This window comes from Catharus ustulatus, chromosome 1 (assembly GCF_009819885.2).
Source record: "Catharus ustulatus isolate bCatUst1 chromosome 1, bCatUst1.pri.v2, whole genome shotgun sequence".
Classification (NCBI taxonomy): Eukaryota; Metazoa; Chordata; class Aves; order Passeriformes; family Turdidae; genus Catharus; species Catharus ustulatus.
This window is the reverse complement of record NC_046221.1, coordinates 103,150,532-103,175,969: the sequence shown is the minus strand read 5'-3', so window position 1 is coordinate 103,175,969 and position 25,438 is coordinate 103,150,532. Positions and strand designations below refer to the sequence as shown.

At 33.7% G+C, this 25,438-nt stretch overlaps 1 protein-coding gene across 1 annotated transcript in view; it reads left to right on the top strand.

Moving 5' to 3' along the window:
- CCDC102B (coiled-coil domain containing 102B) overlaps nt 1-24,925 on the top strand; it is a 141,291-nt gene extending 116,366 nt beyond the window's left edge. Inside the window, exon 6 of the mRNA XM_033069978.1 lies at nt 24,200-24,925. Within this exon, the coding sequence (XP_032925869.1) occupies nt 24,200-24,289 (90 nt within the window). The 3' untranslated portion in view covers nt 24,290-24,925. The remainder of the gene's footprint in view (nt 1-24,199) is intronic.
- The last annotated feature ends 513 nt before the right edge of the window (nt 24,926-25,438 follow it).

Sequence of the window (25,438 nt, the reverse complement as noted above, 5' to 3'; positions counted from 1 at the left end):
CCTTTACAAATATTTTTAGTTTTAAAAATTAAGTATAGTAATGATGCAGTAGGTTTCACATCAGCTGTATAAAATCAGAACAGAGCCACCTACCATGGCTGAACACTTAGGGGAAATTTTCAGTGTGTCCTGAAAGCTGAAAATCCAAGTCCAGCCAGATCAAGGCAAGAATGCAAAAATGGAGAGCTGCTAAGAGAGAAGTATTTTTAGCTCATTCCTGTCTCTCAAACTCTCCTCCAAGCAAGCTCTCTTCCCTCCCATCACTATCCTGCCCTCACTCAGTCTTTCTCTTACTCACTCTGTCTTTCTTTCTTTTCATTTTTAATTTTTTTAATACCATGGATTACCAGCTTCAGCACTGGTTGTTTCTCAACCGTGGTGGCAACAGGGAAATCAGATTATTGACCACAGAGCAACTAATTCAGTTGTTTATGTAAAGCTCATGCAGACATCAGAACAGTGACCCATGTTGTCTGGTTGGAATGGTTGGTCATTTAAATTTATTACACCTTGCCTGGGCCTTATAATTGCCACACGTCTTCCCCATAAAAACCAGAGGATGCATATATTTTGTTAAACTGAAATGCAAAAGGAACACATTTCATGGTATTCAATCCCCAAAGCTCCAGTGAGGCTTTCAAATATAAATTTGAGATCCACTAGAAGAAGATGTGGTTCTATGCTGTTAACATGACTAAGACATACCTTCAAGAAAAATACTCTGTGTAAAAACAATGATTTTGACTTTGGTATATGAAGCTAAAGCGGAGAGGGTGATTTTTTAAAAAAATTACTTATTTTAAAGTGTACAAAAATATTTTACATATTATGAACATAAGTTAGAAATTTGAAAGAATTTTAAAGAGTTAAGATGGAAGACTTTGTAGGAACAAGATTTTAGTTTCTGGAGTTTTGTTTCTATTATTTATTCCAGAAATTTTCAAACAGCGTTAACTAAAAATTATTATCTTTACTATGTAATGATATTTGTAAAAAAAAATATGGGTTTTGCAAGTAAGAGCTCTTTAATTCCAACATCTAGAACGTCTTTTGCTTAAAACACTAAGCAAATTCCATCATCTAGATCCTACATATATTTCTTGGATAAATTATTCTAAGCCAAAAATTCTGGATGCTTGTGACTTATAGCAATTATATAAACATGGAAAATAATCCAAATAATAGCATGTAGTAATTATGCCCATCTTATCTATTTAGATCTTGCCCCTTGTAATTCTGCATGAGATCTGGATTTGTCTCAGGAACTAATGAAGGGCAAAATACTTTGGCAGGAATGTGTCTGTATGACAAGGACTGCTTATTTTTTGCTACAAAGAATTGAAGTACCGTTTTTATTTCTTGCCTGCAGTATTTTCCACAGCTCTGTTGACTACTCCTGATTATCCTAGATTGTCTGACTGAAATGAGATATTTATTTGCTCATTGGCTCAGAACCTTCAACACTATTTTGCATCTCTAAAATTGGCATTAATACTGCCCATTGGCTTTGATAATTAAATTGTACACCTGTTCAAAAATAAGCACCAGATTGTTAATGATTCTTGGCCATCACACTGCCGGTTGTTTTCCAACAATATTTCTCTTCAAATTATCAGAACATTTTTGTATTCCTCTAATTGTGACATTAACCATTCCAAGTCTTCTATGGCAATACATGGGTAAAACCATAACACCAGCATTCTAAATCAATAACACTCTAGCCAAAGTGGGGACCCTGATGAGATGAGGGTAATTATTATTAATGGTTTCTTTAATTAATCAGCTCATAATTTCTCTTAATAAGGCATTTAATTTTGTTTTTTTTTACAATGATATAACAACTCCACATATAACTAAATCACTGGAGGCTAAGTAGTTTTCGTAAATTGAAATCCATCATATAAAATTCTCTGAAAATATTTCCTTATTATATTTAGAATTGCATGTTACTGAGGAATTATGAGGAGCATATTGGAGGCAAAGAATAATGAAGAGTAACATCTCACCTAAACATTTTATTGGTTGATATCTTTTTTTAAGTAATAGACATGATGATGCACTATCACTGTTTACACATCAGAGTTTTATAAATAACCCTTTCTCGCAAATTCCTTCCCTAAATATGTTATTACAAGATTTATGAGTTTTGTGTTTCATGTAGAACCTTTCCATCAGGTTGAGGTTTCATTTCACAAAGTGATTGTTGAAAAAGAACAAAATGGACTAATACAGTGTATTGAAGTCTGATTCATACATTTTTAGACACCAGGAAGTCAGAAAGAAGAATCATTGACACTTCCTGAATGCTAATACAAACAAGAGTGTTGTCTTTTTTTGTCATTCACTCTCTGCAAATCTGAATTCCTTCTACAGTTGAAGTTTAGCTTCTCAAGGATTGTTCTATTACTATTTTTTTTTGTAATGGTATATAGCAGAATTAATCTTTGCTTACTTGTAAACACAATTCCAACTTTCCTTCATAGCTGTTTATTTCTTGATTACTTGTGGTCTGTATGATCACTAGGACACAAAGTATTTTACTGTCCATAGCGTCTCATCCTGCTCAGTTGGGTCTCAGCTGCTGGGCTTCCCAGACCTAGAAGCAAGGATAAGCATCATGTAAATGTCTGTTCCAAAGTGCCATCTGTGTGGTGCTCTGACGTTGGTATACTGTGTCTGGCAGCACTTCTGCTTTTCCTGGGATATGCCTTATTCTCACCTTGTGGAGCTGGAATCTCAGTAACTGGCTCTGCAGGGAGATGAGTATTACATTCAATCGGGTCATCTCCATGATATATTCTAACAACTACTGCTCAGAGTGCACATCTGCTGTATAGCCAAAGGCAAATTGATAAAACAGTCCATGCAAAGCATCATAACCAGTAATCCTTCTCCATCTCCTATCCCCTTTTGTTATGCACTGGCTGACTCCGGCTGTTATACAGAGTACCAAGGAGCTGTTCCTGGGGTGGTCTTACTGATTTCTTCATACATTAAAGCACTATTTTTTATCTTTTGTTCTGATTTGGTTTGTGTTACCTTTCTCAAGGTTCTATAAGCTTCAAACTAACATAAGTGAAGAAAAGAAAATGCTGTTCAGACCATATGCATCATTAGACCGTATTCATGTCTGTAGTGAAGAGGTTTACACCATAACTGGGAGATAACTTAGACATCTCTCTGTAATGTTCCCAGATGTCAGTGTTTCAAAGTACAGTTGCATGCTGCATTAATCCAAACCTTGTATTGTCCAAACTTTCTTCTTGGTTTGGAAGTATATCTTTAAAAGCATTCCGAGGTGCCCTCACAGTGTTTCTTATGTGCTTTGTTAATTCTCCTTTTGTCTTTGTTTCGACTTTCCCCAGAGTGCCCACTGACTCCAAGTTTCACGTCCCACTGTGTAATAGCATAAATATTTTTTGTTCATAAAACTAAATGGGCTCCGTTTTTGAGAACAAAGCTAGTTTAATAGACTTGTGAATACAACTAGTATTTCAGAAAAACTTTCTTACATCTCCTCCAGTATTTTCCCTTCTGTCGTATGGAATCCAATTGTCTTCTATTTAAACTATAGGCAGATTGGTGTCATCTGTGACAGCAAAATGATGTCCACATCATCTTTATAGATCTAGCCTGAAGAAAAACTGAGAATAGTCCTTCCTTCCTCCTATTAGAGGCAAAAGAAAAGAAACTATATATGGGAAAATGAGTTTTCCTAATCTTGTAATTGGAAAAGCCAAGCTCAAAGAAATATCCAAATATTATTTCAATGTATTGAGACCATAGAAAAAAATTTCTGAGACACATTATAAAATAGCTTAAACCTGTAATCTCTAAAAGTGCTGTGTTATTTTTAATGACCTTAAGTAGCAGTTTTAGAACGTACCACATTTCTATCCAGGAAAAAAAATAAAATATGAGGTTTGTTACTATATGGAATTTTTTCAACTTATTTGATAGCTGTTGTCATTTACAGCACAGAAACCATGAATGACAGTAGTCCAGAGCTACTGATGTATCTGCATTTTAAGAGCTGCCAGAAGCAGCTGGAGAAATATGATGGACTGGCAGCACATTCCAGCGTGTGTCTGTTTAACAGAGGATAAAATGAATGAGAAGAAAATACTATCACCAAGAACATGTGGAATCTTCTCAAAAATAAAGCAGCAGTATTAGGAATTGGGTTCTCAGCATCTTTATCCCAGCTAACCTCTGTTGTAAATCATTAGGAAGTGCCTTTCCATCCTGTTGCACCACTGATACTAAGGAGTACAATTACAAATGCATTTGGAAGACTAAAAAGGGACAGGAACCTGTCATGGATGAAAACATAGAGTCAGCATACATAAACAAATCGTGGGAAGGATGTATAAAACTCTTAAATCCAGGATTAAGGTAAAAAGTAAAATTAAATATATTTTATTAAACAAGAAGATAATTCAATTATTTCCAACCAGATTTTAGCAGAATTCACACACACACACACACAGACACACACACATATATGTGTGTGTGTATATCTATATATCTATATAACTATATATCTATCTATATCTATATCTATCTATATCTATCTATATCTATCTATATATATCTATATATATATATATATATCTATATATATGTATCTATATCTATCTATCTATATCTCTCTCTATATATCTATATCTATATCTATATCTATATCTGTATCTATTTATATATATATAGATATATATCTATATATCTATATATCTATATATCTATATATCTATATATCTATATCTATATATCTATATCTATATCTATATCTATCTATATCTATATATCTATATATATATACATATATATATATATACACAGTAATTTCATGATTATAAGCTGCACTGAATATAAGCCGCATGTCTGAGTGTCGGCAACATTTCGTTCTTTGTCCATATATAAACCGCACTGGATTATTAGCCGCACTTTCGTTCGCAGTGAGGATCCACGTGCAACTTTCACAAAGTTGCCAATTAGTAAGAGAATCACGGGATCTCGGGGTTTACTGGCTCAAGGCCGGCTTGGGGCCACCCCTCTGGGGCCAGGCTATGCCTACCGCTACTCGGCAGTGCAGGCTCGTATTTCCAGGTTAGCAAATTTCTGAACTTTGTTCGTATATTGGCCACATCTGATTATAAGCTGCACTTCTGGGTTGGGACCAAAATTTTAGTGAAATTGGTGCAGTTTATATTCGTGAAATTACTGTATATATAATATGTCTGGTTCTCTCTGCCGATTTTGAGGAATCTTCACACTAAAATTATACTGGGTTGATCAATATAGACATCTGGTATAGCTATTGTAGTATCTGAAGACAGCTGCATATTCAAACACAAAATCATTTTGGAGGAAAACGAGTGATGGCTGCATCTCCTTTTTAGACAAGATATTGATACTGCAGCTCCTTTTGTTCACAAAATGTTTACACTAACCAATATACTAAGTAACGAAAGATTGAAAAATTTAAGAACATGTCACAAAATCTGTAAATTCGCATTCTGTTTTGGATATTACTGGAATTCAATTAAAGTTAAAAAAAAAAAAAAAGTCTTTATCTAAAGTAAAACCTTTTCAGGTATTTCAGTCATACCTGCATTTGTAGCAAAAAACTGAAATAGCAAGGGAGGCAAAACAAGGGTTTTTAAGTTCATTAACTCTTCAGGGAACTTGAAGCTTTTATTTGAATTCTTGAAAAGGAGAGCTTTTTCAGTCTATTTACTTTTGATTAATTTTTAGCTCAGTGTTATTTCTAATGTTCTAGCTGATGAGTATCCCACTCCTTCCTCCCTCCTTGCCACCCTGAGACCTCCTGAGCTCTGTCACAGGATTCTGCCTGTGCTATCTTGTGCTTCTTCTCTCTGTGTGCAGTGGGACAGAATTAGTACCAGTACATTCAGCTCAAAAAAGAATTAAGTCTGGGAAAGAGTCAGCGGGTTGTAGAGTTAATGGCAGTGGCAAACCCCTGTTACTAAAAGCTCTTATCTGTTAATGGATTATAATTTAACTTTGGATAAATCAAGTGAAACACAGTAAAATCCATTTCATTTGATAATTTCGCATCTGATTTAGACATCAAATTCTTTACTCACTTGTCCTTTGAAATTCCTTTTGTAAAGCTATTCATCTACTCTATTTCCCATTTACTTAAATGCCTAAGACAGTGACAGAAAAGATTGAAAACAAATAAACAAAACAAATTAATTTGAGTGGTAACCAGAGGCACATTTTGATACACTACAAAATGCAGATTTATTATTATTATTATTATTATTATTATTACTATTATATTTCAGAATATAGTATAATATACATTCTCATTTAGAACTTGCTCTGAAAGAAAAGCCTGATTTTTGCCCTTCAAAATCAATTTTTCTATTTTGAAATACATAAACCAACATTTCTATTGTCTTTATTGTCTCTGTTCTTCCCACTGTAATTTTAACAGTGCAACACATAAGTGTGGGTTTTTGCACATTGGAAATAATGTGGTAGCTTCCTGTTCTGTCCTGAGGGTTACAGTGGGAGGACGACAGGATTTTAGCTCCTGTATTCATATTAGACTTTAAACCAGAGGAGGACTTGGTGACTATTAAGAAACCTCCCTGAAATTAATGAAAAATGCAGTTGCACAATGAATACAATTTTACTTCTGTGTTTAGGTTAGAAAGAAACTATGGATATCTGTAAACCAGCACTGATAAATGCTGAAAAGCTCTGCTCCAGCACAGTAGCCTGCATGTAGAGCTTGTCCTGGAGACATCAATCTTGATGTTCAGAATATTGGATGGATCAGAATCTCATAGACTCTTCATTTGCACAGTCTCCTGTAGTTGCTCATATTGAAATAAAGAAAAGCAAAATAAAAAAAGACATATTGTATGGCTTATGTTTATAGCAATCTTTGAACCTGGATATGATGATGATGATGATGATGATGATATGATAACAACTTCATCTTATTATATTTTACCTTTGACAAACTTCCATGGCAGAGGATTGCACTGTCTGTGAAGGCCTGAAGCTGTGTGTGCATGTGTCTCTGTGAGTGTATACAGCTATATAAAGCCCCTACAGGGACTTTGCAGACTCCATGAAAACACACATATTTGCTTTCATTAAAATAATACCGGAGTTTAAACTTTTTGACTCACAGTGCTTTAGAAGATAGACTTTAAATCAGGTAAATTGATTGTTCTCCTGTCAGATACATGCCTTTTGCTTTCCCCGCTAAAATGTGGAATATTCTGATGAAGCCTGCAGAAATCAAATTCATGCACTGAAGACTCATTAAGAGTTTTGATTTTGTAGCAAGAGGCAAAGGGAGAGCCTACGCATAAGTCTTGCCTTTCCATCATACAATTCCTCTACAATTAAAATTTTTTGCTTTTTCCCTGTCCTCAGTGGAGAAGAAATTCTGAAGTTCTGTAGCACTTCTATCCACACAAAATGGCTATCTTTATGCCACTAAAAATATGTTTGCCAAGACTAAGGGAGGAGAGAAGGCAGACTTAATGTTTCAGAATGATGTATCTGACTAAACCAATCAATATCACTATATTTACTGAATAAAATCAACTTTTTCTTTGTAAATAAAGTGTTTTTTCTGTACCAAGGGACTTCCTAACTTCCAGTCTGTGATCTTAGGAGTCAACTATCCAGTGTAACTCAGTTCTTTCTTGAAAGTATCAGAGTTATCTCCATGGAAGAACAGTTTGAAAAGAATACATAAAATTTTAATTTCTTAAAATGAAATTTGACATCTGGGGATGAGGTTCCAGGTTTCAGACTATATGAAAAATGAATTATTCAAATGCTTACAGGGGCAGTATTCTTACTGGATGTAGTTTAACCTTCTTTCACTGAGCACTTGCCTTCCCAAATAGCCATCAAATATTCAGCCAATATTCAGACACTAACTACTTCACATTTGCTTTCTTTTCCATTTTTTGTGTTTAATGCATAGAAGTTTTCAGTGAGGGTTAGATGATATTTAGGCATTTGCACACACAGGAATTTAAAAAAAGTTTAAGTTATATAATTGATTCATTCACCAACAGCATTAAGCAACAAACCTTTAGACTAAGTATTGTAGTAATAATTTCAATAATGCGTTTCTTCTCAAAATAGAAGTATAAGAATATTTAGGGAGTGGCAAAAGGTGAAGGTTTCAATAACATGCACACAGATACTTGGGACTTGGGACAGGCAAATCTGAAAGATGTAAAATATGATTGGTATCCATGCTGCAGTATTATGTCCTTCAGGAGCAGTAAATTATGGCTACAAATGAGTACAGTGTAACATCAACAACGCTGCTGAACTTTTATGCTTGTATTAAATTCAAAGTGGAAGTTTTATTTGAAAGTTATGTCTCAAAAATTATTTTTTCCCCTTAGCAAAAAAGCATGAAGAATTGCATTTGATGCTGTTGCCTCTGAAGTGGAGATATTAAGTACCTTGAAAAGATATAAAGTTGGGGTTTTTTTTGTTTGGCTGGGGTTTTTTTAATGGATATACTCATTTTTCATAGTGGAGTTGACAATTCAAAGAGCTCTGAACCAGTAGGTCTTGGGAAAAGTGCTCAAATAGGAAATGAGTCACTTTGTGGGATTGATTCACTCTAAACTTCTAGCACCATAGCAAACCTTCCTCTAATCTAGAGCTTAAATTATTCACATTTTTGCTGTACCAAAGTGGCAACCAGGAATCACAAGGATACTATTTCAATGAACATGAGCATTATATTGTCTTGACCAAAATGAATGTAGGAAAAGAATATTGAGTGATATATAACAGCTTTCTAAAGACAAGATCTTGCATACTTTTTCTACCAGTCTAAAAATACCAGGCCAAAGACAAATTGCACGGCATCCTGATGCTATTAGCTTCTGCAAAATAAGAAAATACTAATATTGTTTCTTTATAGTTTTAGAATCATGTTCCAGATAATTCAAACTCTTAATTGCATATATTTTCTATGTCCTTCATTCTTAAATTGAATGTTTTTTAAACTGACATGAATGATGAATTTATCTTCTGACGTGTTTATTAAGACCTTGAATGACTTCTTTCCATTCATAAAGTCCATGAGAATTTTTTTTTTCAGATGTAGATAGAAAATCTCGTTTTTTCAGGTCTTTAATTCACTTGAGAAATCAACTAAGGAAACTAAATGGTAACTTTTGATTCTTTTAAAATTATTCTATATTTTTAATTTAATTAGAAAGTTTCTTAGCTAAGTTTTTTTGACTGCTTTCACTTATAGGTTTTTCAAACTGAGAAATATATTTGTGAAAAATGATTTTGGTTTGAGATTTCTAAAATTTACAAATGCAGGCTGATTTTTAGTGGGCATTTAATAAGACACAACTGTGTTATTTGCATGCATACCTCTTTAAAAAGTTCTCCTTATCACTTATTTTTAGTTTTCTGAGGATCAATAGAACTTACACAGAAGCAAATGTAAGGAAATGGTGAAAGGTGAATATTTATGAACATTTAAGGGAACATAACAGAAGGAGAGTTTCCATGTTTTTTGAGTTGTTTACTGCAGTAGAATTGTGTTTGTCCTCTTTCTTAAATAGGAAAGCAACACAAGTCTTTGGTCAATGGCCTGCTGAAACTGCAACCTGCTTCTCTGTATTTAGCCCTCTCATAGGAAGTTTCCACTTAAAGAATTAAAAGTTGCTAAACTCTGTATTAGTGATTTAATGTCAACACAGAAGTAAATTTCAATACTAGAAAAATGATTTAGTAATCCAATAATTCAAGCCCTTTTAAATTTTTTTTCATAGTCACTGACAATGTCCACAGCATCAACCATGCTTCTTACAGACCTGGAAAAGTTCAGTATATGAGGATATTTTTATGCCATGCTGATTACCTTCAATATCATAGTATGATATATTATTATCTACTTTTCTGAAAGGTTCTTTTCTTACATTATATTCTTATGGATTTTGTGTCTGCCCCCTGTGAGCATCAGCATTTTGACATCATCCTATAAATTTTCCAAAAGGAAAAATTGGGCATATGATTTCCTGGACAAGATGCATCCTTTATATTTTAATTTATTATTTAGAAATTATTTGTTCACTAGTAGACTAAGAGTTTGGTTAAATCACTAACAGTTTTTAAGGCAACAAAAAATTAGGTTTCAATATTTGAATACACAATCTTTTTTTCTTTATCTTCTTAATGATGGCAATAACATATTTTCTTTCAATATTATTGAATTCATATGTACAGTAGATATAACCAGTGCATTAGTCTGACACCTAACCTGAAGTATTGGATGATTTTCTTAAATATAGACTACCACCATGAATGTTCTTGAAATGAATAATTGATATTTCCTGAAATTGTTCTGTCAATAAACAGAAATACCATTCATAGAATTATTATTAAGATTATTAACTTGCAATTAAACAGAAAAATGCTTTACTGGAGACAGTAAATATCATTATCTTGAAATGTGATTTTACAAAAGTTTTTTAAAGACTCATACAAGTTGAAAAACATTTACAGAAGAAACACACTTCTTTGTACACATCATTTAAATTTCAGCTTCTCTGAATGCATGACTTTCTACTGAACAGTATAAATTTGTATCAGGGCCGAGATAAGCTAATGGTCTTCAGTAAGAATTCTAAAACATTTTCTGTAGTTAACTGTGCATTTTTTGCTGTTTAAAGATTGCTCAAAAGATAATTTGTCATGACAGTTTCTGTGTCAGCAGCTCTTTTCTTTATTCCTGAGAGCTTTAATTAAATCTTTTAGCTGTGCTTATCACTTCTTAGCACATATTTCAGTTATGTTTTATTCTGGGGACCAGAAGAATCACTTTCTTCAAGATCTCATACAGTAATGTGAAGAATTTTTATTATATATCTTCTTTCAACAACATTTCCAAAAAGTTAGTTACACTACATACACTTTTTTGAGGGTAGCATGTTTGTCACCCATCAGTTCCATACTTGAAAGCCTCCTTTTGTACTTTGCATTTACTGTCACTTGGAAAAAATACTAGTGTATGTTACATACTTCAAAAAAGTTCCTGAGATGCTTTTAAGGAATGGATTTTGTCTGTTTGCTCACACTGCAAGTGTGTTTAAAGACATGGAGGCAAACAAAAAACATGGATGATTTTGAAGCATCATTACAGATCTGCAGTGACCACCATTCAAATTTTATGATAAGTTTCACACAACATAACCCACAATTTTTGAGAAAATTCCCCAGGGTGCAGAATCATTTCATCACAGCAGCATCTGGACTGAAGTTACTTTTCAGTAAAACTTCTTTATTTGCAATCACTAGACTAAACATGAGTAAATCATGCAATCAGTATTTATAATTTGAGGAAGTACAGATTGTCAATATTTAAACAAAACTATTTACTTGACACACACAGATCAACTTTTGATTATACGGTATTTCATTTCAGAAACCACTTCATAAATATATATATTGCACTATAGTTTTAAATAGATGAGTTTAAAGTCTTCAGAAGCACTAAAACTTTTTTGGTTTGTTATCTAAATGAAAATTTAATACTTCTACCCAGAACTGATCTACCAAAAAGCTTGCAATTTGTTGAGAAACTTCAGAATAATTAAAAAATTAACTTGTATATTAAAAAAAAATAGATGTAATAGAAAAAAGAGAATGTAGAAAGTAGTATAAAAGAGGAACATTAATTAGAAAGTGATGCATGACCAAGTGCTGGGATTTATAATCATGAATGCATTTTGCAGAAGGTCCTGGAAACCTATCATTTGAGTGATTAATTATTTTCAAAAGTGTGTCAAAGATTTACTTCCATCTTCTAGAGTCATGTCCTTTTTAAGAAGGCCAGCTAAAGCTAGTTTCATGAGATATGAAAAATGAAATATCTTTGGATGGGATGACAAGAGTGAGAGAAGCAATATTGCAAAATGGGTGCCAAATAGGCTAAGTTGTGTAAAACTGGAGCATACAGCAAAAATTACCAGAGTTGTAATGCTTCCAGTTTTATATATCTAAATAGGACAAAGTTTTTTTGGAGCCCAGTGATACACTAATCAATTTTAATTCTCAAGTAACAATTAGGGAAATGTTATTTCAACATTTTTAAGGCCATTTTGAACTCAAAAAAAGAAATAAAATACACTACAATTATCTGAATTACTTAAACTCATCAATATTAACCAGAAATTTAACATTGGTTGCAATGAAGCATAAGGGTGATAACAGCCCAGAGTTTTCCAAAGGAGAAACTGTAATTTCACCTTATCCTTGAAATCATAACACATGCAAAATTCTGCTGGGTTTCATCGGACAGAGCGAAACTGCAATCTGAAATTAAAAAGACTGAACTTTATGTTTTCTTGTGTTGCATTTTGAGGCACTGGTAGCTCTTTAAAGTAAAAAAGAAACTCCTCCTTATAAATCTGAATGCTTCTCCCTGATCAGTGAGGGTATGCGTCTTAAATTCAGTTGGATGAAAAAAACAGCAGAACCAAAAAGTCCTACAGGTTCTGGCAGACTTCATTTCACATTTACAGTTCTTCTGATGCCACCTCAAGTATGGGTCTGAAAAAACCTGCTTGATTTCAGATGTTTTGAATGCTCAACAGTGCCTAATGAGTGCAACAGAATAACACCACACAAAGTTCCATCTAAACTGGTGTCCCCTTTCTCGGATGGAAGATTGTAGGTCTCTGCAAGATTTTAGGAACAAAGCAGGCGTACCAGGAGTACCATGCAAGATTCCAGGAAAATCAAAATCAAGGACTCCTCAGTCAGAGGTGGTACCTTTTAAGCATTTCCTTCTACTAAATTGTTAGTTGCTTTCTGTTGCCTTGTGAAACTTTTATAACAGCTTAATGCAAGAGGTCTTAAGACTTGGGCTCTGTTAAAATTTATTCGCTATTCATAGAGGTTGTGACCTGTTCCTATTCACTCCATCATATGCATCCTGAAGTTTGCTTAGTCACCTCTGCTGTTCAAGCCAGACCAGATATGTGTTAACATGTCTATATGGTTCTGCAAACCTTTTCTTGGTTTGGCATGATTTCTTGTCAGGTACAGTAAGTATTGTATTCAGTATTCAGTATTCATTGTGTGGTCAGTTTATTGGATTAATGTAGTCGCATAAATATTGTGTGCCCCACTTATTTTCTAGCAGTCCACTGTGGATGATACAATTTCTCCAAAGCCATCTTCCCCTGGCCCTTGGAATTTGCTATAATAGATAAGGTATCCTAGATACCAAGGCTGAACCAGATTCCTTAAGAATTTGGTCACTCTCCTAACACTTTGGAAGATAATTGATTAGAAATTAGGATGTTTAATTGGTTTGTTTCTGTTCTTTGTATAAACTTCTATTGGTTGTAGTTGGATCCTTCCTGAACCTATAAATATAAGTGTCTGCCCTTTGTTTGGAGAGAATCCTGCTTGACTTCCCTTTCGCATGAAATAAACTCTTGTGAGAAATCGTCAAGCGTGGCCTCCGGTCTTTCTCGGCTGATGAAATGTTGGTTTTCTGAGAGTTAGCTACCTGTTAGCACTCTCCGGTCCTGGCAAATCCATCAGGGACCGAAAAAGAAAACCCATAGTCCACTTTTTTTTTTTTTTTTAAACTTTATTGTTCTAGAACATTGTTACAGTACCTTATCACTTTGCAAATTCTGCATAACGATCTTTTTATTTCAAAGAAGAGAGCAACATGTTCTCACTGAAAAAGCAGAGGGATAATTTAAAAAAGCTATTAGGTTTGTAAGTGGAACATTTCAGTAGTTTTCAACTTCAACTCCTGCTAATTAAGATTATTTATAATCTACTTATTTTTAACTAATCAGAAGATCAGAAGTTAGTTATTGTCATTACTTTTTTCTTCTTTTTTTGAATCCCAACAGCCTGATGATTCCTTTCACTGAATAGATCTCACTGCCACTTCACTGATCTCAAACTGTCATGTTTAGAAATCATGAATGAAGATGTGCAAAACTGTTTCTTGAGCCTGTAATTCCAAATACTGAGCTTTTATCATTTTAGGCAGGGAAATAGTAACATATTTTTCTATATACATCATGGTGTGCCTTACCAAAAAAAAAAAAAAAAAGTATTTTCCTACCAAAATTAAGAGAAGCAAGCAAGGATGGTCTGTCAGCATGGGTCTGTCAGCATTTGTGGGGCTTATAGGCTTGTGCTTCTTTACTATTATCAGTAAAATATTTGGCACTTATTTCTTCATTTGAGTTGTCTTGCTTCAACTGTGTTCCAAACTTTAGAAAATCAATAGAGACAAGTAGATCCAACGTTCTAATGTTCTTACAGTTTTAGATTCATAGCTGAAGTCTGTTTTTCTCCCAGATATAAAATTTTTAAAGTAAAACAGCATCTCTCACTTGGAGAATGCAAATGTATTTCTCTTAGAGGCACTTTAAGTGCTTCATTCTGCAGATGACATAGCCATTAAAGAGCTTCTTTCCCTTCCCATACAGTTGCACTTGTCATGAAAATTTCCAAATAATAGTTGTGCCAAACTGAAAGACTGCAAAGTTTACATTAAGATTATTCATATTCCTTGTATGCTTTTTCTAAATTTTTAGGTTATAAGAAGGGGATGTTTAAGAAAAATTAGAAGTTCTTACTAACATTAAAAGAGTTGTTCCACAGAAATTATTTACATATGCTCAGGATTTGTATTGGTTTTGTGAATATAGCTCTTTAAATGTTAGAGATACATCCATGTTGAGCTGTCAGTGGTGTTTCTTTCACAATTTTCAGGGGAAAAATATATTTCTCCCATCAGGTTTAGGAAAAATTAAATGCTGTGCTTATACCTCTTATTGTTCAGAGGCAAGTTAACTCACACACATGCATGTGTTTGAACAAACATGTCTGTATTTTCCTGCATGATTGTATTATGCTCAATTTTATATTTAATGTAACTTGAAAGACATGAGTTGTTTTACTTTACCAAAATTACAAGGCCACTCATTATTGCAATCTACAGTGAATAATTCTAATACTCTTTGTGCATCAGTTTATGAAGTTAATGTAATTATAGTGGCACAAAAGTCATCAAATCCAGCACATAAAAGATATGAGCAGAATTCAGAACCACAAGATGAAATAGCTAGCTTGTTTGGTTTAACTTTTTGTGGTCTTTAAACTTAGCATAGCTCGTGTATGTGCCACTGAATTCTTTATATTCTATGGATCTTCTGAACCTTCTATAAAACGCTGCAAAAAATTCCTAAAATCTAAGAAAATCTACCATGCAGACAATATTCTCAAACTGGTTTTGATATTTCTGATCCCAGTAGAATGATGCTCACTCTAAGTTCCCTGCTGTGATTCATCAATTTCAGGAAATAAAGAGGATACCTTGAATTAGCTATGCCTGGCTTAAAAACATAGCAGAAAGCTGGATTCTGTTTCTGGTCAGAGAAGAGCTTCATAGCATGTCAGTCCAATATTTTGTTCAATTTTAATGACATAAATAGAACTATAACCTTTTTTTATAACATATTTTTGAAAAGTAGCAATTTACAGTCATCTAAAGAATAGTTTGAAAAAATTAATCTTTGGAAGTAGCAAAAAAATTGGAGATCTGAAAAAACGGAATTGTAAGGCAACAGACAGAAAATTGTAACTGGATGAATGTTCAAGATATAAGACCTTTTCTATCATTAGAAGTTAAAAGTAAAATTGCAGAGGATGTGAAATTAAATTTAATTACATACAATTGGAACTACTGATACTCCATGTAAATGTATATATGTCTGGGTTTTCTTTAACTTTTAAGCATAAGTGTGCAGTAAACCAACAGTTGTGCATGCTCCAGCTGCTGAAAGGGTCAAGTGAAAGTATTGGGTGTTTTTCAGTGAGAGTCTTGGACTGTTCCACTCCACTCAAAGACAGAGAGCTGAGAGGGGTGTGAATGGGATTTGCAGAATCATGCAGGCAGGAGGTGAGCTGAGCATGGCACTGTTGTTGGCCAAACATGAGAAATAGGGGTCACTGAAGCCTGGGTGAGAGCAAGGATAACAGAAGTACCAAACAGAGGCAGAAGCTTTCACAGCCTTTTGCTTGGAAAGGATGGATGGGAAGCCACAGGACAGTCAGTCTCACCTCAATCCCAGTAAAGGTAACAGCTAAACCTGTAAACCACTTCCAAGCATGCAGAGGACAATGAGTGCAATTTTTGGATCCAGAACTGGTTATCTGAATTGCTGGGCAACAGGACAATAAGAGAATCCTGAAAGTACTAAGCAGGAACATATCCTCAGGCATTCCTGATGCAATGGTTCTGGATGCTAGAGGAGTACCAGAAAAATAGACAATAGAAACACAGTCATTTCATTATGAATTTTGTCCTGGCACTGTCGTGATCCAGAGACACTAAAATTAGACTTTTCAAAGGAGTGTGTAGACAATAGGTCAACTTATCTTGAAATGCATTGTGAGTTAGGAGCATCAATAATGTAATTTTCAGGCATCTTTTCTTACCAAAAAAACCCAAAATCCCTCAAACTTAGAAAAGCATTAATTATTTTTCACCAGATCTATGAGGAGTATTTGGCGAATACCAATTTGTTTTCTTAACACATTAGTAAATAAATAAAAAAATGTTACAAAAAATGGACAAGGGGGAAAAAAACATCCTCCGTATCTTATCTATTTGTATTTTACCTCATCTTTAATTGCTTTACTCTTTCACTACTTTTGTCTCTGTCAGCTCAAGTGCCATTTTGACATCAGAGCTTTCCCCCTGCAGTTTGCATACATAAGATAATTTTATTGGTCCTGAGAGCCTTTGGACTTTTTTATCAGACATGGTAGGTCCTAAGATAATGAAACCTTCATGTCACCAGATTACAATCACCATTTGTTACTTTTCACTTTAGCTCCCACACGATTTCAGCAGTCAAAACCTTACTAGCCACAGAACAGGTGAATAGTGCTTTGTGATATTTGAAAGCTGAGACTCCAGCTTCCAGTTACATAATTTTCTAGCTGCATGCTATCTTTAACAGCTGGTGAGATAGTAGCTGCTATCATGTCAGAATTTGAAGCTGGGAGGAATGGAAGGGAACAGAATGACTAATTGTAATGCACACATTCACGCTCTATCTCTAGCTTTTCAAGTTTTAAAAGAAAGGCTTTCACTGCTGCAAAGCTTGTAATCACAGCACAGCAGTTGTGCTCAGTATTTGTTCCTACTCCAGCCGGTTCAAGAGATACCAGACTTTAATACTGTCAAAGATGAGCAGTGTTTTGGGCAATGATCCAAGGCAGAACATGGTCTACGGCATAACTCTCTAGTGCTTCCCAAAACTCTTGTATAATTTTCATTCATTGACTATGACTAGGATGCATAATATTGAATGATACCACAATATACTGAGCGATTTTTTCAGGAATTAAATTATTTATTTTCTTGAGTATACATGTGGTTTTTACCTTATTTCGGGAAGAACTTGATTTTCAATCTAAGTTTTAACACACTGTAGTGTTTTCATTGTGAAAAGTACAAAGAACTTCCCCAATATAATTCTGGAAATATTAATTTAGTTTCATGACATATTTGGATGGAAAACAGAAAGTGAATAAGGGTCAAGGGAAGGAAAGTTAATGTCTGCTTCAGAGTTGTATATCTTTCACACCTGGAAGAAGTAAGAGGAAAGCAATGAAGAGGCATGCTGAGCAACTGTTAAAAGTTAAGAATTCCTAAAGGGTAAAAGGAACTAAATTGAAGCTGGCAACCATGTAATTGCTGGGTAGGGAAATGATCATGATTTTTATTGGCCAAGAGATTATGTAGGTGAATATATTACTGTGGCAAGTGAATCTTAATGTATTAAAAAGTGAATGAAGGCTTGCGCCAAGTGAACTTTTTTAGCCTTTTTTCAATTCTTAAAAACATTGTTCACAGAAAACATGCTATGCAAATCACACTTCTTAAAACAGAAAGGAATGTATCTATTAATTATATATTCCTCTTTGTAGGAGCAGAAGAGCTATTCCTGTGTTCAAAATCAGAAGGCATTTTAAAAAAGAAGTAGTAAGAGCATTTAAAAGAAATATTAAAGCGTGTTATACAAGTGAGACTTCTTGTATCTCCTTAGAAGTGTTAAAACAACCACCTATACTATCTTCATCCTTCAATATTCCTGATACCTCCTTTTCAATTTTTACTTTCAAATGTACTTAAATTTTGAGTGCTTGGAATATGAATGTAAAGCTTTGAATAATGAGAAAAATGGCAAAATCAGTTTGCATTTAGACTAAATGTATGCTTAGCAAGAGAAAAATGCTGAAGCATGCTTTCTTTTCAAATATAAGGAAATTTTCTGATAGCTTATTGTAATATGCAAGGAATTAAATATTTACTGGCAAAATTACATGAGTGATAAATGGAGATGGACATAGGAGGAAAAAAGCATCTTCAGACAAATTTTGAAAAATGTACTTTTTTTTAGAGTACTTTCACTGTAAAAGCAGGTGATATCAATATTCCAGTTGATTCCAGGATGTTCAAATTATTCTAGAAACCAAAGGTGGAAAGGCCATTACTCCCCTATTATTATCACTCCCCTAAAGGTGGAATTTTTACTTCTTGTGTTCATTTTGTTGGGGAGAATGGATTGAATTTTTCTTCTATCATATAGTTGAGAGGAACAGTGGTCTTATTTGGTGATCCCATATCGTGTCATAGTCATATTGTAAAATACTATCATTGAAGAAAGAAATTGTTATGCAAAGCTATTATGAGCAAAAATATGTGAATATATGAGAATTATCAATGTAAGAAAAGAAGAACTTTTATTTTAAAGATCATTTTAATTCTTATTATATGTCAGAACTATATGTCAGAAAAGTGAAATAATTATGTCATAAATGGATATGATTCTTCTTTCTGAAAACCACAGTTAACAAGACCTGAGTTTATGAAAGACTATTCAAGAAGTCCTTTCCTATTAAGTAGTCACTGAGTTGTATTTATCCTCTACCATTCTAAAAGTTCATAAAGTGGGTAACTTATTCAGAATTTCAGCACAGCCACTGTGATACTGAAGCAAAAGGTTAGGTTTAGTAGCAAAAGTTTGATCAAAATATTAATTTTTTCCTATTTTATTTTTTAAGTTAGGGAAAATATTGCATGAATTTCAGCAGTACCTATTGAAATACACTGTACCCAGAAATGTACATGAGAAATTTTTTCAGACATAAATTTTGAAGTTAAAAGTGGTTATAATTATACAGGAAAACACAAACATTTTCTTGTAAGGAAAATAAAAGAATATTTTTTCATGAGTTAAATAAATTTTAAAAATTGATGAGAAATATAGAAAAAGATGATTTGTGCTCTTGTGGATGCCAAAGGAAATACAACATTTAAAGAAAAAGTCATGTAGTCATGCTCTTGGAGAGCACATACAGTATTTTTAGAGACTGGAATGGCATGGTGGGTGAATTTACAGAGGGTTTGAGTAATTTCTGGAGTGTAAAAATGTGAAACCTAATTCAATATCCATATGTTCACTCATGATCTTTCACAGTCCCCTAATGCTAAATGGCAAATATATTTTAATTAAAGCAGAAGCTGACATAAATCCATGGTCTATAACTTGGGCATTAGCTGTAATTCTACTCAGAATATTAATTATTTTATTCATAAATAAATGCATAAAATTTTAGTTTAGTTTATACCAGTAGATGTTAGCTGAAACTTATAGGGATTTCCTTTCTTTATTCTGATTTAGTTTCATACCAGAGATCCCTTCTTTCTATATCCACACATGGAAATAGCTTAGCATAGCACTACTGTTAAGACAGTAAATGACAAATTGAAGTGGTTCTGAACTGAAATTTATTATTGATTATTACAAAGGGAATTCTCATCTCTCATATTTAAAAATTACATGTCTGGGATATTAACTACTTGGTCTAAATTATTTGGTTAAAACGTTTCTGATGCAAGCATTTGAGATTTTAGTGCTAAGAGCTCATTTTCATTCTTATTTATTTTCTATATCAAACTCATGCCTCAGTACATGCCTTTTAGAAAGGCACACGGGATAGTCAAGAGTACTCCTTTGAGAAGAGAACTCTTTTTTAGTTTCCATAGGAGTCCTGAATTCAAATAGGAACCTTGGTAGGATTGAGCTACTGTGGCAAAATTCAGCTTGTCTGAGAGGTGTATGGAATCTCTAAATACCAAAAAGAGAGATAATGTGTTTTACAAATAACTTTCATTTTGTTTTTGGAAATCCAGAAATTCTTAAACTTTAATTTTTCAAGAATTAGTGTCCTTAAATGAGAAAAATATTTCATACATCTTCATTTCCCTCTCTTATCCACATGTACATGTGGATATTAATCAGACTATAGTCACCTTATATTTCTCATTGAATTTTCTTTAACTCTGTTATACTAATCCCTTACGATTTTGCCTCTAATCTATACTCCTGAGAAATACACACATCTGTCCTTTGCAAGTCATCATTGATTAAAACAAACAGCAACCTTGTAATGTCTCTCTGTAGAATCATTAGAGCAAATTGTGTGAGGATTAAATAAGATGACAATAATAACTTAAGTATCATGTGTAGCTACCTTACAGTAGTTCTATCTAGCTCTTCCATGTCATTAAGGTTTGGAAAGAATGCTGCCTTTCATTAATACTTACTGTGCACTTGCATTAAAAAGAGATTATTTTAAACAGTAGTGAAATATTAAAAAATATTCTGTTGAGAAATGCATGCACAAACTATATCAATTGAACTGTAAATTAGTGATGGTAAACAACAAAAGCAAGGAAATGCACAGTGAAGCAGGAAATGTACCATATGTTATTGTATACCTGGGCACAATGGGGACACTATCTTAATGGCTTTCTTAATGTTTCTGTTGTACCAGATATTGGTGGACATATGGTATACTGCCTTTTTATATGCTTGTGTCTTTTCACGATTTTGTTAGCTGACTTTGATAGCATTTTGTATTTGTCTGCTGTTAGGATAAGGGTTTTAAACTGTTTTGGTTTTTTATCTGGAGTTTGAAACATACACACTTTATTTTGCTTATTAATTTATACCCTATTTAAAAAAAAATTATTCAAATTTATTTCAAATTTTCTTTCTTATTACTTTTATTTTTAAGCTTTCCATAGTCTTATTCCCTGTCTGACAGTAATTTAAAATACAGTTGAGTATTTCACATGCAGATGGGTTTTGACTCACTATCAGTGCTGGCCAAACAGATGGCTAAAGCAACAGCAACAGCTGCAGAGCTCACCAGGCTTTGCACAATCAGGATGGTACAACCACAGAATCATAGAATTACAGAACCCTTTATGTTGGAAAACACCTTCAAGATCATTAAGTTCACCAGTTAACCCAGCACTACTAAGCCATGTCCCTAAGCATCATATCTACACATCTTCTGAATACCTCCAAGGATGATGACACAACTACTTCCATGGGCAGCTGGTTTCAGTGCTTGAAAACCGTTTTTGTGAAGAAATTTTCTTTGGTTTCTTTGACTGCCCCAAGGAATCTCAACCAGCTCTAGCTGACAGCAAAGTTTCCTGTTTCACTAGGCTCCTAGTACCCTTCTAGCTGAGGAACAAAATACAACTTCTTGCAACATCATTTCCTGGATACCACGTTTTCAAAGTTAGCTGATACAGAATACCAAAGGAAAAGGTTTCCTTAATTTTCTTATGACCCAATCTTCATAAATATTCACATTTAAATAGGTTGTTCATTGCTTCCATCACATGGAATACACACATTGAAGTCACAGAAGTCCGGAAGTGATCAGACGAAATATATCATGTAGCAGAGAAGAGCAATTGGACCAAATCCTTTTGACTTACATGTGACTTACTCCAGCTTTGCCAATATCCAGGCAAAATTTCCCTTCATTAAAGCACTGATTTCAGGGCTTCTTACTGGAGGTGTTTGAAGACCATTTAAACCAGTGCGGAAATTAAAGGACATTGTCGTACATTGGCTGGTCAATAGACATTCTTAAGTCTTATAAGACATTACAGAGCAGGGCTGGTCTTATAAGTAAGATTTAGTAATTTCTGGCATGTGTGAGTACTTTTGTCTGAACATTCAAAGCTTATCATTCTAATATTTATACAGCAGTTTTGGTAGCAGCTCATTATGTGTAGCTGCATTAGTTTAAATATGAAATAGAAGGCTTCATGAAAGTCTTCTAAATTTTTATAGATGTCAATAACCTTACATGATGTCTAGCAATGCCAGACTAATTGTTTCTGAAATTATTAATAAGAAATATTTAAAAATAAATAACTTGATTTGCCTGAAAATTTATCATGTGTATTCCCAGGAAATCAAGAAGTAGTTTAAGTCCATAGCCATCAGTCGCACCTAATATTTTTTCATGTATTTTAGTTTATTTTCCTTAAATTTAATTTAAAACTTTTTCAGTTGCTAGCTTTAAGAATTCCACTTTTAGTTTATATTAGTATATTTTTTTTGATTGGCAAATGAATGGGAAAGGATAGAACTATAAGTAATTTTGCACCAATATTTAAATAAGGAGTCACACATAGAATTTATCTAGAATTTTTTATAAGGCAAAGTCATTATGGAAATCATTCAATGAAAGTAATTAAAAAGGAAACAGCCATCTCTTTCAAAAGGATTCCAGTAATTTCAGTAACAGCAACCAAGTTGCTGCACAGCCTAGTCTTGTGCATCCAACAGGGTGAAGAACTTGCCAGCTTATTGATTCTTACTGATGTAGGGCTTGGCAATCAGTCTGGATCTGGAATAATTAATGGGAATGTTAATCAGTAGACAGGAACATCATGGGGTTCCTGATGCTATAAACAATTACACTGCTATGCCAGTTCAAAGGCTTTTACACATTGGCAGCATAAATGCTTTTGACATGTGACGCTGTTTTTTCTAAGAACATTGTTGTTTTATAAATAGTAGGCAGATTAGATTAGTTGTGTGTGCACAGTGGCATGACTGACCTGTCCACACTGCCAGGGAATGGATTTACAAATGGATTACTATTGCAAAGAAGTAACTGGGTACCATCATAGTGGTAAAAAGTCTCCACATTTTGGTAAAAAATCTCAGGATCCTTGACATTTTATTCAGACTTCGTTCACTAGAACATTGAAGTTCCAGAATCAAGAGTAAATTGATGCATTTTTAAATTCCCTTTTCTGAAAACCTGTTCAAGGCTTTCAAGAGGACAAGAAAGACAGTAAATCCACCATGGCTTTTGCCATATTTGAATGGAAGTGCAAAGATGACATGGAGGGAATTGCAGATGTATGTCCCTAAGCTTAAAGCACAATAAATTAATCATGGATGAGATAAAAGCTAGTAACATACAGAAACAGTTTAGATCTGACATGATTTCCTCACTCTTACATATCATCTTGAGTCAGTTTGTAGTGTAGCTACTTTGGGTATAATTAAGTCCTAAATTTTGATAAATCTCTGTTGTTCTGTCGAAGGTTACTGTCGGTTCACTGTGCTCTAAATTCCCCAGAGTGTAACAGCTAGTTTCTGGCACCCAGTTTTAGTGGATGTTCTTGGTCTGCTGCACATCATTATTAAGAATGCAATTTATCAATTCAAAAAATATAAAAACTAATATACTTTTAGCATAGTTATGGTTCAATGAGAAATTTTATTGTGCTTATAGTATCTCCTTATTGTTATTAATTTAATATGAAGACGTTATGCTAGTGCTATAATTCTGTCAAATTAGGAGTTTGAAACCTCTTTGGTCTTTTACACTATTCCCCACTTTGCCTTCTTGCTACAAAAAGGCTTGTGAGTTGAAAGTAAGTACTTTAAATGTATCTTGAATAGTAATAGGACTGAAGTTAAGAACTGCCAATCAATAAACATTGGCTCCTAGTCAGCAAAAGTGTAGCTTGCTTCTCACTGTGAAAGACAATTCCAAGTAATTGCTCTGAAACCCTATACTTTTTCATTTCTTATTAAGGAATCAGCTGAAAAAGTATCCAATGTTTACAATACAGAAAGATTTTCTCACCTAAATCCTAGCATCTCCTATTGAAATATTTTTCTTCGAAGACATTTGAGTTGCAACTGTTTAAACTTGACCAGACTTTTCTGCTTCGTGTTATGGTCACACCTTTTTAAAAATTCCATTTCAGAGTAAAGAGACGGAAGAAAGTGAACACAGGATTTGGGACCAGACAAAGTTCCTTGCCTGTTGTTGGAGATTCTGCCACAACAGTGAGTGAAGATGTGGGAGATCACCAAAAAGCCCTGCAGCAACAAGGTTAACAGGAGTGGCAAACATTGCTCATAAAGACATACAAGAAAGTTTCATTGAAGAAGTGCATGTCAGATATATATATAGGAATACTGTATGCATCCCTGATTTTTTTAAAGAACCAAGGAAAATATGTTAGTCAGGGTGCACCTATTTAAAAGTTATGTTGGCTGTTGTCATTCCTTTCCAGTTGTTCTAACTGTTCGCTTCTAAAGCAAAAGGTGGACTTTAGTTAAATTGTCCCATATTTTACCTTTGGGAAAAAGGACTTTGGAATGTGCATGGTATGTGAGAGAAGTTCACATTCTGTCTTGGGAAGACATGGAGTCTGGAATGGAAGTCACTGGTTTGTTTCTTGTTTTGTTTGTGTGTTTTACTTTCATAGAGCAGTGGAAAAAAATATCTGTATCATGGGACCACCAGTTTTACCAGGGTGATGTGTGTATTACACTTTTCTTTCATTAAAAAAAAATAAAGAAGAAGATAAAAATATTTTATTTTAAATACCCAAATATTATCACATACAAATTTAGATTAAGAAATATCCATTCCTTATGTGTTTCTTATACTCACCATATAATAAAATAAATGCATCTCAAATTTACCTTATTGCCTACTTATCATATTTTTATTTACATTTTACTTTATTAATTATCTGTGTAAAAATTGTAAATTCCATGTAGAAAGTAACATAAATATATTAAGATAAACAGGAAAAGCAGATTTTTAAAATCTTAGAAAATTCATAATTTATAAAAACGTGCAACTTTCAGCCATCAAGGGAGACATAAATTATAATTTTGTTTGTTGTGTGCAATTGATAATGAATACGTGCAGATTCTGTTTCACAAGGATTGATGTAATTACTCAGTCATATGTTTGTTTAATTCCTTATATCTCTAAATTGAAAACTTATCTGAGGGGTCTGGTTGTATTTAAAGCTATGTCCCTTCTAAGAGGGAATTGTGAGATTTCTTGATTTCTTTTGTAACCTAAGATCATACAAAAAGTGAAAAGTATTAAAGATTATTCATTACACAGGAATCACATTTTCCCAAGAATTCTCTGAGCTGCAGATGCTAGGAAGCTGGGAAGAAAATATTCTTATGACCCTCTC